The 19,860-nt window shown below is 43.4% G+C and overlaps 1 protein-coding gene across 6 annotated transcripts in view; it reads left to right on the forward strand.

The window, feature by feature from the left end:
* Positions 1 to 19,860, forward strand: part of efr3a (EFR3 homolog A (S. cerevisiae)) — a 109,386-nt gene that overhangs the window by 68,978 nt on the left and 20,548 nt on the right. For 4 of the 6 annotated variants that reach the window (XM_063462081.1, XM_063462082.1, XM_063462080.1 and 1 more), the window contains 8 exons: positions 7,511 to 7,589; positions 8,809 to 8,944; positions 10,803 to 10,880; positions 14,084 to 14,251; positions 14,396 to 14,510; positions 16,008 to 16,059; positions 17,483 to 17,655; positions 17,741 to 17,816. In XM_063462081.1, the coding sequence (XP_063318151.1) occupies positions 7,511 to 7,589; positions 8,809 to 8,944; positions 10,803 to 10,880; positions 14,084 to 14,251; positions 14,396 to 14,510; positions 16,008 to 16,059; positions 17,483 to 17,655; positions 17,741 to 17,816 (877 nt within the window). The remainder of the gene's footprint in view (positions 1 to 7,510; positions 7,590 to 8,808; positions 8,945 to 10,802; positions 10,881 to 14,083; positions 14,252 to 14,395; positions 14,511 to 16,007; positions 16,060 to 17,482; positions 17,656 to 17,740; positions 17,817 to 19,860) is intronic. The other 2 variants (XM_063462084.1, XM_063462085.1) reach the window with 1 other exon arrangement.

Below are 19,860 nucleotides of genomic sequence, written 5' to 3' on the forward strand. Positions count from 1 at the left end.
TCACATCGAGGGCAATTTGTAGCGATGGAGCTACAAACTGGCCTCTCCCCGTCTTTCAGACGTTTCTTTCTTTCCACCCCGGCTTTATTAAACTGTCTCGGCCTGTGTGAATCAATGTGGCTGTCTGTCTCGGAGGAAAATCACTTTTCTACCAGCAGAACACAATCACCAGGAGGAGGAAAAGCTTTAAATAGACAGCCTTCATTTTCTGTCTCATTCTGTGGGCTGTGAGCTGTGCCTGACAGAAAATGTACAGCTTAGCAAAACTACATCTCTGCAGTGGGGAAAACTCTTTTATTCCCAGCTCTCCAGCTTCTGCGTTACATACACATTTCTGTTTCTTCTCTGAGATTATTTAGGCTTTAGTTCAGAAGAACAAACGCCTGGAGCTTATTTGATGAAGACCTCCACCTGCTGCTGGAGGAGCTCAGATTGAGCTACGCAGGAAATGTGCAACAAAACTATCAGCCTATAAAGCTCAGATCCTCTGCAGAGCTGCTGAGAGGTTTCACCTGGACTTTAAGCTCTTCAATCAAACACGAATCAGAAGGGTTTTTGCAGTGATGGAGGAAATATTCTGGTCTGTTAAAGTCTAAATAAAAACACTGATATTTTTCTTTTAGTAAAGTATGATATGTAGGAAAATGGCTTTTCAGATTTAGTTTGTATGATGCAATTAGATTATTATTACTACAGTTAGGTGAATTTATATAGTCCTCTTTTATTTATCAAGGTTAAATTTTCGTGGACAGACCTGTCCAAGTTTTACTCAGTACAGGCCACGTTCATACATTAATATCATGCAGTAAAGCATGCATTGGTGAAAACAGCAGCACCATTTTACCTCATCAGTATAAACATCCATCCATCCCTCTTCAGGTCTGGGGTGTATCCCAGCTGTCATAGGGGAAGAGGCAGGGTACATCCTGGACAGGTGTCGCGTCTATCTCAGGGCTAACACACAGACAGATAATTCACACCTCAATTTACAATAACAAGTTAACCCCGTGCATATTTTATTTTATTATATTTTTGGACTGTGGGGAAAGCCGGAGCACCTGGAGAGAACCCGTCCATACATGAGGAGGAACATGTAAACTCCACCTCCACAGCACCATCCTCTTGCCCCAGTATGAAGTTCAGTTTCAGTCTGTTCTCGTTCCCGGGGTTTCAATAACACTTCTGTCAAAGCTGCTGGTGTTTGTCAGACACAGGGTGTTGTTTAGGGAGAAAGGTTTGTCACTCCCAGCTCACTATTCATCAGCCATCAGGGTTAGCTTTGTGCTAAAGAGGTGCTTTTTAACCTGAATCACCATCTTTTCCTGACTCTGAACAGGTTTCAGTGCCTAAAGCTTTGCAGTGAGTGAAAGTGAGTGGAATAAAGGCAAACCACCACGTCTCACCTGGCTGTGAAATATAAGACCCACCCTCCCTACATGCAGTTTGAAGTCATCTGAAAGTAGCCAATAGTCTCACGTTATGGCGAGGGAAACAATGAAACATGAAGTCAAATAAAAAGTTCCTCAGTCTGCAGTTCCTCTAATGTCCACTTGAGGCTGCCTCCAGAAGCGAGTCAGTCCCCACAGTGCGCTGCTTCCAGGTCTGAAAAGTGAAGCCAGCACAAAGGTGATTTAAACATGCATTCTGTTTAATAGCCAGCAGGGGGCAACACATGGTCGCAAAAAGACTTTCAGTTATATTGAATTCAATTGGAGATCCGAGCAGTTACTCTAGTAAACCGTGGTCGCTACAAGAGTCAGGAAGGAGGATTATCGAGGGTACGTTCCAGAGTAATCAGTCACAAGCTGACTGTGGTGCACCTGGTTCTCCAACCCCCACCTGCTTCACAGCACGTCTTTACGAACCAATCAGTGATGTCACAGTGGCTGTGCCCATCTTTTATATACAGTCTATGGAGAAAACAAATAGAATCAGCAAGTGAGTGTCTCCTCATATACTTGTCAGATATACCACCACCCCTCCGTGTCATCATGTGTGACGACCAGAACACGAACCACTGATTACAAAGACACCCTGTGCTAAACAGAAGCATTCAGGTGGCGTCATATTAGCCTCTGGGATATTGAAACTGCTGACTGGAAAACCAGTTTATAGAAAGATTAATAAAAAAATTACTCATTTTTAACGGAAACAAAGCTGTCAAATAATTTTAGTGAGGTACAAAAAGCACATGGTTGTCCTCTGAATCGTAAGGGTTGCATGGAGGAGGAGTCATACCCAAGTAAAGCACCTAACTTGTGTGTAACTAGAAGACTACTTTAATACTTAGAATACTTTAAGAGTTTGTTAGTTCACGTTTTTGTTTTCGAGTAATTTGTTGGATTGTGTCACTCAGGCCTGTCTTCACTCCATGATGTCTCCTTCCTCTCTGTTGACACCCAGTCAGAGCTCATCTGAGGTCTGACACTCGACACAGGGTGTCTGCCAACTACACACACACACACACACTCCTTCAGCCTCTAATAACCAGCCTTTAACACTGCAGCGGTGTCTCATTCTCATACTTCCAGCTGGTTACTGTACTTTGTGTGTTCAGTGTCACCTCCGGCTCTGACTGACTCACTAGCATTGTGCGCCCCCTGCAGGTCAGGCGATGCCCCCTGAGCTGCTGCACTGTCAGAATAATCCAGCCTGATGATGATAAAGATGGTTTGTGTTGCATCTCTGTGTGTAAAGCTGCTGAGCAGAAACATTTAGTCCCTGTTAGTCCCACACGAGGTGCTGCCGACGTGTCTGAATGTGTAAGGCTGAAGCTTGGTGACCTGATGGAGGTGGTTCAGAAACACGACAACAGGTTTTAAAGATTCAGCGGTCATATTTTATTCAGCTCAGCATTTTATTCTCCAGTAGGCTTTTAAATATTTTACAGTGCAGGGTGATAAATACGTGAGGTTATGCTTCCCCTGCGTGGTTATTTGGAGACCAGCGTGCCTGCCGTAGCTGAAGGTGGGGTTTAAATGCAGCAGGTGGAGCTGACTGACTGATCGGGGGCTGCATTTAGTTTTCTGGGGTTAGTTTGTAACCAGCAGCAGAAGAAATGTTTCATAAATCTCTGTTGGTATTTCATCAATCAGTGCTGCCAGTAGTGATTAAAGTTGCACTGCACAGGGGGAGCAGCGCCACCCTCAGGCAGGGAGGAAGGAAACGCAGCACACACACACAGCAGCGTCCTGCAGTGTGTCCTCTGACTGGTCTCCTCAGCAGTGGTTCTCTGTTATAGCAGGTTCTCATTTATAATTAACAGCCTGTAGCCTTTCTTTTACTCGTATATCACCTGTTTATAACCTGCTGGGACCTCACACAGAAATCACACGTCAGACTTTCTGGTGTGTCTGCAGAGCTGCGCTCTCTGAATAGCAAATACATTCCCGCCTATTCGGCCTCATTCAGAAAACCGACAGGCAGAACAAGACTGAAGACTCCCATTAGTGCAGTCCACTCTTTAATTTTTCTCTCGATTGAACAGCCGCCGCACTCCCCGGCCCGTCGTTCCTCTCTGCGCCGCTCTCTCCTCCCACGCTGCTCCTGCAGGGAGGAGGACGGGGGGCGCGTCTTCAGACTATAAATAGCAAGCAAGGATTGGGGTTAACGGAGGGGGTGGAGGAGGCGGAGAGTTTGGGGTGTTTGAATTGACGTCACGGTGGAGAACTGTTCTCATGATAACAGCTTCAAGTCATTCTTATCGCTCTCCTCTTTCTCTCTACTCCCGACTCTCTTTCTTTATGTAAGTCTGAAAAGGATGATTATTGTCAGACCGCGAGTCACCCTCAGGGTTTCAGGCCTCGTACGTTCAGTTACCCGGCATACTTAAATGGCTCTTTTTTTTAATGCCTCGTTTTCAGCAGAGGTGGTAAATTCAACATAATCAGTCAGAGCTTGATGTATCTCGTGACATGTTATAAAATGCATACGTGGCTTTGCTGTGTAGCAGGTGTGGTTATTGTGGCGTTGAGCTGCAGGCAGGTGTGATGCAGGACTGTTGGGTTTAGCCGGGCGGTTCGCCAGTTCAGTCTCGCTCACGGGACTGAGCAGGAAACCTGTTTGACCCAGCTTTCCTGTCTTTCTCCACTGTCCTTTTACAATAAAGGCTCAGGTTTCACTGTGTTTGGGAAATCCTTACCTGTCCTGTTTGTTTCTATAAGGTTTGGGTCAGAATGAGGAAAAAAAGCATCATCTGGGGAATGTCAACCTGAAATTGGATGAACATTTTCCCCATCTGTGATTTGGACAGATGTGATTTAAACCATCTGAAGGAAAAATATTATATGCATTATATTCCAGAAGCTGTAAAAGAATTAAACCCCTCCTCCAAACCTGCTGTCAGAGACTTCGAGCATCCATTGTTTTGTCTTCTTGAGCTCCACTGCTGAGCGTCACAGCGCCCAGAGATGAACTGTAAACCATCTGAAGGATGTAGCTCCGTAGGCTCAAGGATGATGGACATTTAAAATCAATAAACTGATAAACTGATGCCAAAATAAAGAAAAAAATCTAGAATCAACCAAATTTCAACACTTAAAGTTGTTTTTATTTGTTTGCTAAAACTAATGTGTCTGTGTTCTGTGTCCTGTGTACTGTTTGTTTGTATATGTGTCTTTTTGGCTGCTGTTACAACCAAATTTCCCCTTGTGGGACAATTAAAGGATTATTCTATTCTATTCTATTCTAATGAAAGTAGAGACTAAGTAGAGTCTAAGGAGCTTGGAAAGAAAAGCGTCTGAATTTCTTTAAGTTTCTTGAAGACGTTTCATCTGAGAAGCTTCATCAGTTTTAAGAGTAGGTGGAGAGTCCCAGATTTAAACCCTGTGGTAGTGTCCCTAAGAGGGTTGTGGACCCTCTATTGATCCTCTACCTAATCACGCAAGCCAAGGTGTGAAAACGGGTGTGGGTCACAATCAGCCAGGGTTTCGGGTGAACCCATTGTGAGACCTTGCCCCACCCTATCATGTGATTTCCTGAGGTCAGATGGCCCAGGATGTGAATGGCCGTTAAGGCGTCTGGGAAGGATCTCAGAACTGGATTATAGATGGCAGACAGTTGGTGTCGTAAGCCACCGCCTCTGTTCAAAGATGGTCGCTCACAGTGGACATAGATGGATTCTGTCACTCCTCTTTCAAACCATCTGTCCTCTCTGTCCAAAATGTGAACATTGGCATCCTAAAAGAGTGACCTTTGACCTTTAGATGAGGGTGGACAGCCAAGTCTTTTCCCATGGAGGTGGCTCTTCTATGTTGTGCCATGCGTTTATGAAGTGGCTGTTTGGTCTCTCCAATGTAGAGGTCTGAGGATTCCTCACTACACTGTACAGCTACATCACATTGTTAAATTTGTGTTTGGGATGAAGCAGTTTGTGTCTGAGTGTGCGGGTGGGTCTAAAGTACACTGGGATGTCGTGCTCGGAGAAGACTCTCCTGAGTTTCTCTGATAAACCTGCTACACAATCAGAACAATATTGTCATCCCTTATCAGAAACTTCTGAATCTGATAAGGGATGACAATATTGTTCTGATTGTCCTTCTGATTTTCCAACTAGGGAGAATCAATAGGGGTCCATGACCCTCTTGCAGACACTCCCATAAGGCGTAAAACCAGTTGTTCTTAGAACTGAAGAAGCTTCTCTGATGAAACGTCTTCAAGAAACTTAAAGAAGTCCAGATGCTTTTCTTTCCAAACTTCTTAGACTGCGTTGACCTGGATGACTGAGAACCTTCACAGACGTAGAGACCTGAAACTGTCAAATTCCCATTGAAGTGCATCTTTCGTCTGGGAATTTTTAGAAAAATCTGTGATGGTCAGGTGGCGCGATAAGGATGCGTAATGACAGAATACAGGTCGCTCAGCAGGGCTGGAAACGATCCCTCCATCTTTATTCGTCTTGCTCTCACGCAGGGCAGCGGCATGGCCTTTGACAGCTCTCGTCTGTTGTCACATAATCAATCCACGCCTACAATACGAGCCTGTAAATGGACTGCATACATAACGATCTCCTTTAGACTTATCGACCGCTCAAAGCGCCTTACAGAACAAGCCACATCCACCCGTTCACACAGCGCCGTTTTATTTATCGATCCGTGTTGATGGGCATGAATTTTCCAATTATGGAAAACTCCCACTTGATGACACTCGTAGCAGAGCCATCTTGAATCAGATGAACAGATAAACATGCCTCACAGCGATCAGAGTGTTGGTGTAAATAAGCGGTCACTGTTGTGCTTCATACAGGGAGGATATGAAGTAACGACCATAAAAACAGCAGTTTGCACTTTGAGCAGCCTCCTAAATGAACCTGATACCTGAGCAGACACAAACATGAGCTGATAAAGACGAGCCAGTGCTCTAAAGATAGAAGATAAAGATAAAGCAGAGATGGGAATCTTCAAGTGGTCGTCAGAGGAACGGCATCTCTCCACACAGCCCTGGAAGCTTTATTGTCTGGGAATTAATGTTCACGTCTCTTTCTATAAGCTCTGCACGCTCTGAGCTGTGAGCCGCTGGGCGAATAAGCCGTCCTCCCCGCGTGTTTGTATGTATGCACATATATGCGATAGATGCGTTTACCTCGCTCCCACTGAGGTGATTAAATCTGCCGTTATCGATCGTTACCGCTCCTCTTCCTCACCTTCACGCACACCCACGCGATGCTTCTTTAAATCTGTGACCGAGTGTGTGCGAGCCTCTACGACTCGGTTCATCTTTAAGCACATACGTGTTCATGGCCTGTGTTTTCCCATCTCGGATCAGAGGTGGATTAGTCAGATTTTCAGTTTTCCTGCATTTTTGTGTTTATGCGACTGATCCTCCTCTGCATGATCTAATTATAATCTGTCTGTGTTACTCTGCAAGCAGCACATCATTCACTTACACAGCTGGGCTGTGATTCTGACATGAAGGCTGATGATGATTATTGTTGCTCATCACTGAACCACGATGAGATTTAATTTGCAGACTCTTAGGCTAACATCCACTGACTAAAGTCAGTGATGAACTTTTTATTTTTGTTCTTGTTACTCATATTTGTTTTTGTTGTCTTGTTGTTCTTCATTGTTACGCAATAAAAATGTTGAACTGACTCTGAATCTGTGGCTCAGAGCAATGCAGCATTATTATTATCCTTTAAATAATTCAAAGCAGCCAAACAGCAGAGAGGGAGATCTGACAACAGCAAACATGAGCCGCCCGTCAGTCAGGCTTCATCCCGAACTCCCTGACAGTTCAGCTGCTGTAGTAGCAGGAAGGATGAAGGAGCTCCGGCTATTTCCAAAGAAACAGAGGGACAGGAGAGAGTTCACCAACCTCTGAAAACCCCTGTTGGATTGTAATATCAGGATTATATTAATCATAACACTAATATTGACAGATTATAAATCCGTTCTCATTCATGCAGCCGAGTCTGTGTGCGATTTCTGGATTTTACTCTCCAAAGATAAGTGTCGTTTGCTCCTCAGAGCTGGGTCGATCAAATAATCACTTTATTTTCTTCTTCCTTCAGTCACCTGGATAACCATCACCTGTGGGACCCCAACGAGTTTGCAGTTTCCTGCTTCAGAATCATCATGTACTCCATCCAGGTACGGTGCACTTCCTCTGACACGTAGGTCAAGATGGAAGGGGCTAAAAAATGGAGCTGATTTGATCTGGAAGCAGTGAAAACCAATCAAACCCACGACTACATATCGCACCTGAGGAGGTGCAGCATGTAGTCGAGAGCTCTGCTGACATGCCGAGTCTTTAAAAAGGAAAAGTTCTGTCTAAAGCAGCTGCTGGAGATGTTTTAAGGTTGAGTTCACATCCAGCAGCTTCACAAAAACTTCCTCGATGTCAAAGGTCGCCTTCTGAAGTAACTGTTTTATAGCAGTTCAGCTGCACAGAGAGAGGAGGCACAGCGAGCAGGAAATACTACACACTGCTACTTTTTAATAACTGAGATGCTTTAAAAGAAAAACAAAAATTTCTTCACTTTCACCTGTTTTTCTTCTCTATGAACTTCAGCGGATTATTGCTGCTGCAGTCTGTCCAGTTTTTACAGCCACTGTAAGATGTTTGTTTCAGTGGAAATTTGCTGGTTTATTAGCAACAAATGAAAGAACACTTTGTCTAGTATCTGCATTCAGCAGCATGCTAGCATAAATCCTCCTCCAGCATAACAGAATCAGCTGCACCTGCTCAGACGTTCACTAACTACAGAGACTATAAACTTTTTCTATTTAATGTTAATAATTCTGCGTAAAAAAAAAAAGTTCATTTGATAAATGTATGATAGTAAATCACATAATATGATTTTAGAATTTAATCATAAATGATTATTGCAAACTGAAAAATTAAACCAGTGCAGAAGTCTCACTTAGCTGCATTCTTTCTAATGGCCAGCAGGAGGCGACTCCTGGTTCAGAGAACTGTCATTGTAGAGAAATTTATTGGAAAAAGTTGCAAATTGTAACTTCAACATATGACATAATTCAACATTTTCTGATTAGTTCATGGTCTCGTTTCATAGTTTTATTAACTCTAGCGTGATGCTCATTTTGTAAACAAAGATCGCGTTTAGAGTAAAACAGATCAGCGTACTGTTTACAGCAGACCTACCTGCTGATTGACACTTTTCACCGTGGTGCGAGTGTATCGTTTCCTGCTGCTCATCACATCTGGTCTAAAAACACTGTCCACTCGAGTCTATAAGACGGGGCTTCAGAAGCTGCTCCATCATTTATATACAGTCTGTCTGTGAAGTTGACATTCACCATGTGATCGACAGCAAACATCATTTGAAATCCTCTTTGGCTTTTTCAGGCTCAGCACTCGCACCACGTGATCCAGCAGGTTCTGAACCACCTCGACACTAACAACAAGAACACGCCGCGGGTCAGAGCCGGCATCGTCCAGGTGCTCCTGGAGACGGTGGCCATCGCCGCCAAAGGATCTGTGGGTGAGTTAAAGTGACGGACTGCTTCCCTCTGCAGGACGTCATGGAGGAAGATGTCATCATCTCTCTGAGGTTTAAAAAATGGTGTCATTAGCTTTACCACTGCAAGTCTGCAGATGGCCATAACGTGTCAAACACAACAACAACGCGCTGGTAGAGGCACAGACAGAGGAGGCATTAATGTAAAGAAAGAATCTGTCATTGTTGGCTTTTAGCCTGCTTCTCTGCAGCCAGACGAAAGTTATCAGCCGATGTGAGCTGGCTCAGTTTGCACACGCAGGTGTGTGATCATCTGCAGTAACAGGCTGGTAATATTTTCACATTTTAAACAGGAAGCTGATCTGCGATGTTTCGGCTGTTAGGACATAATATTGTCAGCAACAACAAAAACGGTTAACAGGTCCAGTTCAGTGACTCAAAGAGGCCACACCCCTAATTTAACCTTCACCAAAATCCAATAACGGGGGAGTGACTCAGTTTTAGAGGCGGCCTCAAGTGGACATTAGAGGAAGTACAGTTTTTGACATTTCCACGTCGATTTTAGCTTTCTAGCTCCGTATGTTTAGTTTAAAACCATAAAACCAAAAGACAGTGTGTGTGTGTGTATATATATATATATATATATATATATATATATATATATATATATATATATATATATATATATATATATGTATATATATATATATATATATATATATATATATATATGTATATATATATATGTATATATATATATGTATATATGTATGTATATATATGTATATATATATATGTATGTATATATATGTATATATATATATGTATGTATATATATGTATATATATATATGTATGTATATATATGTATATATATATATATATATATGTATGTGTATATATATATATATATAGTATATTATTACTATACATAATATTCCTTTGACAGGCTCGAAACAGTAACGAGTTCTGTTTCCTATGTGCGATTATTAAGCCGAGGAGAAAATGTCACGGTCCAGATGAAGTGTTGACATAAACACCTCCCACTGCAGAGGAAGCTCAAACTAAGCTGGTTAGAGATGAGTTGTTAAAAGACGATCTGCACTCTTATTAAATAAACTGTCGGAGCTGAAACAATCAGCCGATTAACTGATGAAGAGAAAAACAACCTTTTTTCTGTTGTTTGTTTTCAGCTGTTTTAAGATGCAAGCTTGGCTGCGTCTTCCTCGTCTTCTTACCTGTTGGGACCACGTTAGTGAAAATGTGTCTTTATTTCACCTGAACTTACAGTTGTATTGTTTATTAAGTTGGACAGAACATTAAAAGCAGGCGCTGGGTGGAGGAGGGTTGCAAAGCAGCTTGCAGATTCCCAGCAGCTGTTGACAGGTTGAAGGAAGTTAAATCGTAGGCTTTATATATGAGATTTGTCATCGTGAATGCTAAACTGACACTTATGTTATTGAAATTTTGACCTCTTTAGACTTTTGAATCTTGGAAGAAATTAAAGTTTTGCTACAAGTGTTACTTTGTTACCCAAACTTGAAGGAACAAGTTTGAATTTGAAGAAACACAAAGTAAAGACAGAACTCGGAGGTGTTTAAACAGGTGCTCGAGTGTTTTTGATGTTGTCACGTTGTGTCTGCTGTCCCGGGGTTTCATTCTGCTTGAACGTTTGTAGATGCTAATTGCCTGATAATTAAATCATCAAGTTTTTCACTGTTAGGAAGAAAAGAAGTCAACAGAAAACATTCAAATTACTGTGTCCCACTGAGGTGTGAAAACAAATTAAAAACTTGAGAGTATTTAATTGAAGAAAAGCTGTAAGTAGTAATTATTTTTACTGCCTCTTCCTGGAAATAAAACACAACCTTCCTCCTGGGTAGGAATGATCCAAGGCTCCAAAAGAAGTGACGTGTTCACCTTTGAAAGCGAATGCACGATTCCTCCTAACCTGTGGCTCGGTACGGTATGACCCTGTGCTTGGATTTAAACTGAAAGTAGAGCAGCTTCTGCAGACTTCCCCCCTCGGCACACGCCCGGCGTTAATGAGCATTCTGAGTAATCACAGCTTTCACGTCTCAAGTTTTGTTCTCTTTATAAAAAAGGTAAAAAAAAAAAAATAGATTTAAGTTATTTGAACCTCTCTTCTCTTGAGTTTCTTTCCCCTTTATTCTTCCTTTTATCTTTTAACAGCAGATGCTCTTAGAGCTCTTAGATGATGATGATGATGATGATGATGAGCAGGAATACACCACCAGATACTTTCTGTTCAACTTTAACGTACACAGACTGACCAGAACCAGATCATGTTATAATCTGATGTAATGCAATAACACTGCAGTAACTGGAAGGGTCAGCTTTATCGTTAACTCCTGCAGCATTTTGTGGTATTTGTCTCTGAGATTCAGGTGCAAGCAGCACTAAATAACAGACAGTCATACTGTCAGCCTTTACATAGGCAGCGTCTCCCAGTTAACATGGTGAGCAGCTACGTCCCAGTAATACCAGTAGGTTGATTGCCCTGATGCTGTAGAGGTTCTGCAGGGTAGGCTCGAGCAGCAGTCTTTATTTAGGGTTTATTACAGGTTTCTTCGCAGTGCGCCCTCTGTAACTATTCTATATATTTCTTTCTGGTCACTCTGTGTCATGTGACATTGGAACAAATCCACAGAGAGTGTCCGAAGTGTGAGCTGAGTAAACAGGGGAAGCTGCAGACGCGCAGAGATCACGCTGTGGTTGTGTAGCTGAGTGTTGGTGGTATGTAGAATAGCACCGTCGTGTGATGCTGTGAGTCAGTCTGTGTCAGTAGATTAGAGCCAATATTAGAGGTACTAAGGGTAATTCAAAATGTGTTGTTGCAGATAATTGTTTGCTCCCAGACTGCTAGAGAAAGTGAAAAATAACCCTTCAAAGAATCCTGATCTGTGAGATTTACAAAGATGGATGTAGCTACTGTGATGTCACCCACTGGTTTGTGAAGTCCCATTTTAAATCAAGATGAGCGTTTCCACCGTCACCATGAAGCTGGATGTGATGACAGACGGGCACTCCTCAGATAATCCTCATTTATGAAACAAAGCATTGCAGCCTGACCCATATACTGGCAGACCCATAATATCAGCCAGTGTTAGCTATTGGCTGATCTACTGTATTGGCATTTATGGCAGCCAATAAGAAAAAGGTAAAGAAGAGATGGAGAAACATCCTTCAACCATGTTATAAGTGCTGACATTGCATAGTAGTCCACTAGAGGGCACTCCGCAATTTCTCTGTTTGGAACACCACAAACAACAACGAGCTGAGCTTAATCGATTAAATAACAACCCATGATAAATATTAGGGAAATCAGTTTCATGTCTGAAAGAAGAAAAAACGTCTGTTGGAATATTAAATTATTATATTGCCAAATATATTATCTGTACTGCTACATGTTTATAGGACCGGAAGTCTTTTTGTAACCAGTTATCACCCTCTACTGGTCAGTTATAAAAGTGCAAGTTTAAGGCACTTATGCATTAGCTTCACTTTTAAGTCAGAATCAGAATACTTTAATAATCCCAAAGGAATTTATGTAAAAGAAAGCTATTAAAACAGGCGAACACTCTAAAGCACTCAGTAAACGAATAAAGTAAGAAAAAGTTAAAGTAAAGAAGCAGGAGCAACAGAAACAGGCTGCACGCTGGTTGGTGCGTTAACCTTCGAAGTCCATCTTTTATAGAGTTTGAGGTTGACTCACTTTTGGAGGCGGCCTCAAGTGGCCACCAGAGGAACTGCAGGATTTTGGCACCTCTGTAATGTCGCTTTTCATATTCATAATATCTGCTAAAATTTAATGTAGCTTTATATTACCATCTCCATTTGTTGTTTTTTATTTTCCTGTCCCCGTTTATTTAAAGTTTAGCTGTTTTTTGTCTTCTTTAAACGAGCGGAGTCCGAGCTGTGCCTGGAGCCGCCCGGGCCATCGTTCAGCGCTGGCTTGTAATAATCTGTGGTGTTGCTTTCTGTGACAGAGTGAATTAGGACTGCAAAGCAGAGCCTGTTCGTGCGTATTTTACTGCAGTTTCTGTCGGCTATCTGCAGGTTCAGCTCCACCAAAAATAGCTCACTAGACAATTTTAAGTGTTTAAAGCAAATATGTTTTCTTCTCCTTATCACAGCAGCCTGGAAGCTCTCCGAATTATTTATGTTTTAATTGGTCTATTGGTAACATGGCAACATCTGCCTGATGGAAAAGTATTTAAAATTCTCACTTCCTGAGTTTATCCATGAACCCATTAAAATAAAAGTTAAAGTTTTAGTAAAAATGTTTTGTCTTTTTTTAATGAAGCAGTCAAACTGTATATTTCCCTTGATTATTTTAAATACCACGTCGACTGCATTATGTTAGCTTAACGGGGCCCGAGTAAGCATGTGTGGAGCAAACAGCCAGTTCAGAGACCAGCTGGATAGAAACGAGCAGACCTGATGACGCAGGAGGAAATCTATCAGAGCACATGTTACACGTGTGTCTCCTCGACAGTCATTCAGATCAATCTGAGGCAGGAGTGTCGATATGTTTCAATTTAAGGCTGTTTGAAACTGATGGTGACTGTTCACATGTTGGAGGTTTCAACAGCTGTTTTCTACAAAAATGTGACCGCTCAGGTGGAGCGTGGGATTTATCCAACGAAGGGAAACAAATCACGTAAATCTGAAACCTGAAATTTGTGTGAAAACCACAGAATTTTATTTACTGTGAGATTCTGACCAGTCTGTGTGTTTTTGAAGCTACTGAGCTCTCAGCCACTCGTGGACCACACAAGCAGTGTCAGCAAAACCCCAAATTTCACTTAGTGACAGCTGACTAATACATGTTTAAACGACTCATTAAAGAGCTCGACCCAGGCCGTTTATACAGATGTTTCTACAACATCTGTCACTGCCCTTTAAAATAAATGAACACTTTTAGCCACACCAGGTGCAACGAAACAGGCCCTGTTTTAGGATTAAATAATCTTTCTTTCTTCACCTTTTTGTGACTTTTTCTGTGCAAAGCTCCTACGAAATCATAGTTAAAAGGCCTGATACAAACAAAAAATCGAATCCCGTCTCTTCCTGTTTACGAACATGTCAGGCTAATGTTTCCTATGATGTTCATTTAACCTGCTCGCGTGTGTGATGGCAGGGCCCACCGTGCTGGAGGTGTTCAACACTCTGCTCAAACACCTGAGGATGAGCGTGGACTTTGAGCTGGGCGACAGCTCGAGGAGGAACTCCGCCTCCAGCGTTTCGTCCGTCCGCGGTAGAGAGAGCGAGGAGCGGATCGTCCAGAACGCCATCATCCAGACCATCGGTACGAGCTCCTCTATTACTCCAGAGTGTCTTAATGAACATGTGCCTGCATGTGTTAGTAAAGATAACCTTGAATGTCAATGTTTTTATTTTTTTCATTCACTGAGTTCTGACTCATCTTTGTCTCTCGTGGCGTTGCTGCCAGGCTTCTTCGGTGGAAATCTGCCAGACTACCAGCGAGCTGAAGTCATGATGTTCATCATGGGCAAAGTGCCAGTGTACGGGACGCCCTGCCACGCCTTGGACACAGTCAAGATTGGGTGAGTCACACATTCATTATCCAGAGACCCGGGGGTTCCCTCGTAGAGCTGCAGCCAGTCAGCTCGCAGCTCTGAAACGCCGCCGCTAACGCTGCGTGCAGCTAAGACGCCGATTCTGCTGGTCGCTCGTCACAAATGGAGCTGTGCTCACAGGACTGTACTGTCAGGAGCACTCCTCGTCTTTGTAGACTTTGCTCTGGAGTTTTTCATGAAGCTGCTGAGGAAAAACAAAGACGAGACTTCTCTGCAGCTGGATGATGATGATGATGGTGACGATGAGTGAATTTTACTGTCACAGCACATTTAAACTGTCCCGACATCAACTGCATGCTTGTGTCAATGAAACGATATGATTGGCTGATACGTTTCGTGGTTTCATTTTTATATTATATTTTATCCTCAGAGACCAAAGGGCAGTCATTAGGTCAAAACATCGCCTTTCAATACTTTGACTCTATTTGTGGTCCTTCAGTAGCTGTGTGAGGTTTGGACTGAACCTTTATATTCTGGTGGTTTCATGGAGTGACAGCTGTGCTGATTTTTAGCTCAGCGCTGTAACGTGTAACACTGGAAGCAGTTTCTAAAGAATAAGCTCGCAATTTTTTTTCTCTCTTCATCAAATCTTTCCCTTAATCTGTCCTCACTTCACCTCCTGGACACCCTGCAGTGCACCCATCCCTGCAGCCAGAAAAAAGAAAGAAAAACAAGCTAATCCCTCAGGCGAGAGTGCAAGGGCAGATAATCCCAAATCAGACGAACGCCCTCCTCCTCCTCCTCCTCACAGACCTACAGACGCTCGCTCTCTCTGTTCCTTTTCGGGTAATTTCTCTCTGCTCTTGTTGATGCTGCTAACAGGAGGTCTGACAGTGTTTCACTGTAAAAGTCAACACTGAAGATATCCTGCTGCTGCTTACTGCACCTTTACTCTTCTTCCTCACGTTGAGTCTCCAGACTGTGAAGAGAACCACAGACTGTCTGGACGTCAGTGCACGTTCATTTTGAAGCTTCAGGTTTTGTGTTTTGGCTGTTTGGTGTTTTATAGGCAGAGGTGAGCACATCTGGACTGCATGTTAAAGCCGTCACCTAAAGCTAGCATCGTCAAGTTTTCACTCTATGAAGTCTATTTAAAAAACACAGAGGCAGTGAGAATACACTCAATGTGATTTCAGAAGGTGAGTAGTACCTCAGAGCCACTTATCAAATACACTTGATTAACTGATCCTCAGCAAGTGTTCACACTTCTATAAACGTTTGCTGGTCTGAACCAATCGTGTGTTGACAGTGACACTAATAAATACTAAGTAGCAGATAAAATGCGTTAATTTCACAGACTTCTCGGGTGTTCTGAACCTCACAGCTTTCTTATTTGTCATATAGTTGCTGTAAACATGTAACATGGCAGCCTGTGGGGACTGACTGCCCTCCAGTCTGCTGTACTGCACACTGTGAGTTTGCAGTCGGTCCTGACGGGGTTTCTTTATCTTTTGTGTAACACAGGCATCAGGGCACCAAGCGGATCCAGACCATGCTGCTCAGCTCCCTCATCATGGTGAGTCCTCTGTTTGTTCCCTCTGTGCTGTTCATGAGACGGGAACAATGTGCCGTTAATGGAAGCGAGACAAAGACACCGGCATACAAAACCTGAGCTTTAATAAGGAAAACTAAAATAGTGTACAGTCCCACCCACACCAACCAAACCCCAAAATACCCACGGATGAAAACACTGGACGTCCTCACAATGAGGCATGTTCTCTAAATGTAAAAACATCAAAGACGTGATTAAAGTTCCCATCGTAAATTGTTTTTCCGTCCTAATCACACGTCTCCAGTTACATGAAAGTCGTATTCGTGTGTTTATTATCGGCCATGTTGGAGCTCTGGCTGTTTAACACTCGAAGTCTGCGTGAAGTCGCTTCCTTCTCCTTCATTATCTGCTTCAGTGAGAGACCCTCATCTCCCCGAGACGAGGAGGCACAGGTGGCACCAACACGCGCGCGCACACACACACACACACACACACCCTCGTGCCCGCGCTCTCGCCGCTTCATTACGGATGTCTGTCCTCGTCTCCCCTCGTCGCGCCGCCACCTGCTTCTCAGAGCAGCTGGAGGAGGGGTGAAAGGTCAAAGTATTTATAACGCCATGCGACAGCAGATGGGGCTGAGCATTATGTGTGTGTGATTTTGCAGACTGCTGGGAGAAAACCCAGATGTTTTCAGGGTTTGTAGTCGGGGTGAAAGCAGGGACTCACCCAGGACGAAGATCAGGACGCAGCTTGGAGAGGTTGCCGGTCCATCACAGGGCTGAGTTATTAAATTAAAGCCATTTAATAACTACGCTGGTAAATTAGACCACAGTGCACATGTACAAACACCGAGTGAGAGTCTGGACCAGCTGACATGCTCAGTTCACTCTCTCACCTTGTTTGAAGTAGGTGAGTCTCCTTCGTTACAGATTTCAGCATCTCTGATCATCCACAGCCAGGAGCTTCTCATTTGCAGCTGCTGCTAACAAACCAAACGGTTTGAATGTTAAAAATTCAGCGAGTTGTGATGGTTTCTACTGCGTATGCATCTCTGATGTGCATGTATTGCGAGGCCCTGCTCTGGCTGATCACATGGGCCACATCACACGTTACAGTGATCAGTGTGGCGTCTGCATGCGTGTCTCTGACAGGATGTATTTTTTGTTAAAAACAGTGTAGTGTTTGTCATTTTGTGCCTCGACGCGCTCTCACGCAGCAGCAGAGTGAGGCGTGCCGACGTGAAGCGTGATTGTGATAACGATCAGATTTGTCTTCGGCTGTTCACGCTGATCGAAAATCATCACGTCAGAGTCACAAACGGTGGGAAAAGTCAACACTGGCACACGCTCACAAGCTTTAACCTTTAAGCTCTGCCGATGAGCCGTTTCTCCCTCTGGGGTAATTGCTTCACGCCGCCATGAATCTCACCTTGTCTCCTCTTCCTCAGGTCACGTCTGGCTTCAAGTCTAAGTCCATGGCGGCGGCTCTGCCTCCTCCCTTCCTGGACCCGCTCTTCTCCATCTCTCTGATGGAGGACAGCGAGCTGAGGCAGCTGGTATTCGAGATCCTGCACAACATCCTCGACCGCCACGACAACCGCGCCAAGCTGCGCGGCATCAGGTAGCGCATCGCTCACTATATTTACACGAGCCCTGCAGTGCTAGCGCCAGGTTTAACGGCGCTCTCGTGTCCGGCTGTGTTACAGAATCATTCCTAATGTCTCCGCACTGAAGATTAAGAGAGAGAAGATTTCCAAGCAAGACGTCGCATTCATGAAGAAGGTATCATAATCCCGCTGAGGTCACGGTTTCTCTTGTCTAAAGAAATACTCTTTTAGATTCTCAATCTTTTACTGCTGACCTCATTTAACCTTAACCAGCCGCTCTTGGAGGGAAAAATGTGACACACAGAACAGTTGGGAAACAGTAATCCAAACTGCCAACCGGAAATGATTGAAATAAAATGCATCTCAGAATATAGAATAGAACTTTTAAAGGGGATCTGATGCTGCATAATTATAGCCGATTTGAGCACTCAGTGCTTTCTTACTACAAGCCTCATTCTCCCATTCACACACACTCACACAAACACAAGGACTTTTTCACACCCTCACACTCCAGTGCATCCGTGAGAGGAAGTTTGGACTTCAGTATCCTGCCCGAGGATACTTCAGCATGCCGGGGATTTAACCACCAACCTTCCAGTTGGTAGATGACCTCCTCCTGAGCCACAGCGGCCCCGACGCTGGGTCCGAATATCTTTGCGAGGCGATAATGTAATCATAGTCTGTATAGATACTGTATAGTATAAACACTGTAGGTTTGCCAGTGTACAACTGGCTTAAATCTGAATTCTTTCTTGCGGCCAGCAGGGGGCAGAAAGTCCGGTTTTTAAAAAGAAGGCAGATTTTTATAGAAGTCTATGAAAAGGACCAAATTTGCAAATTAAAAACATGAAAAAAAAAATCGTTGTTTATCTTTTGTACATGTTAACAATATCAAACAAGAAAAGCCGACATCACCGTGTGGAGCGATGTTTCTGCTACATGTTTGAGGAGTCACCTGTTATACTGGTGGTCATTCTGTAAATAAGAATAATATAAGGGCGCAGCCGCCCCATTCATCTGCTGTCCAAATATTTGCAATGCCAATCAGAAGAAAGGTAGGGGGAGGAGCTAAAGCAGGTTATTTCAGACAGAGAGATTATTTTGAACCGGGAATCTTGGAAAGCTACTCCAGCTGAGCCGTAGTGAAAACATGGAGCTGGAGATGATCAGAATGCAGGTGTTTTTCCAAGCGAGGTCTTTGGAGCTTATTGACCTGGGCGGGAAGCCTCGGTCATCATCGGCACGCGGCATTTCCAAAATGAAGCCCCGCGATTTCACTCTTTCACCTGCGAATCACACCTGAGCCGTAACCGGAGGTCGGGGGAACGACCTCCGGCTGTAGGACGGTGTCTAAGGTCATTAACGTGTCTAACTGTAATTAATTAGCTGTAAATAAAAGTTTTTGTCTTCAGCTGTCGAGCTTATAACGAATGCAGGCAGCCAGGCTCTGCTTTTATATTTGTTTCATAAACCCCACTCCAGCAGCGGTGGGATATTTTTATCCAGATTTTAATGGGATTAATCATTTCATAGGCGTTTTCATTTGCATTTTCAGGGACAATAACTTTTTAATTCATCTTTTTTTTTCCCGCAGTGGAGCTGCTGTGATAGATGTTCAGAACAGGGCGATTAATTAAGAGTTTAATCCGCTGGTTATTTTTTTGCTGAGAGAGCCATTAAGTTCTGCTTATTAAAATGTCAAAAAATGTCCTTAAAAATCGCCGTCATGCATTTTTAGAGCCCAAGGCACCGTCTGTAAATGTCTGCATCCATCTGATAAAAATGTCAGGTTAATATCGCAGAAGATAAAAATGAATCTTTACAGCTGGAAAAGAGGAAATGTTGATATTTTATACTTTAAAGAACTTAAATTTTAAGCTAAGCAATAACAGCAGAATTAATCTTAAACTACTGTAATATAGTTACGTAGTATCCCTCCGCCGTCCTCAGCTCGCCGTCTGTTATTACCTGATGGTCCAGAATCAGCGTCTCCTGCTGACTGTGTGGGTGACGCAGCCTGAGTCATGTGACTCTGTTGTCATCCACATCAGTGAGTCTGCACTGGAGAACATGGACCATCATTAAAGTGAACCCACATGCTGTAGTTTACATTTACCCCACACTGCCACTATAACTCCCCACATATCGTTTAATCCGCCACTGAAAATAGTCCCCAACACCTCCGCTGTTTCCTTCTGCTTATGTTAAACAGCACTAAC

Source organism: Pelmatolapia mariae, linkage group LG18 (assembly GCF_036321145.2).
Source record: "Pelmatolapia mariae isolate MD_Pm_ZW linkage group LG18, Pm_UMD_F_2, whole genome shotgun sequence".
NCBI lineage: Eukaryota > Metazoa > Chordata > Actinopteri > Cichliformes > Cichlidae > Pelmatolapia > Pelmatolapia mariae.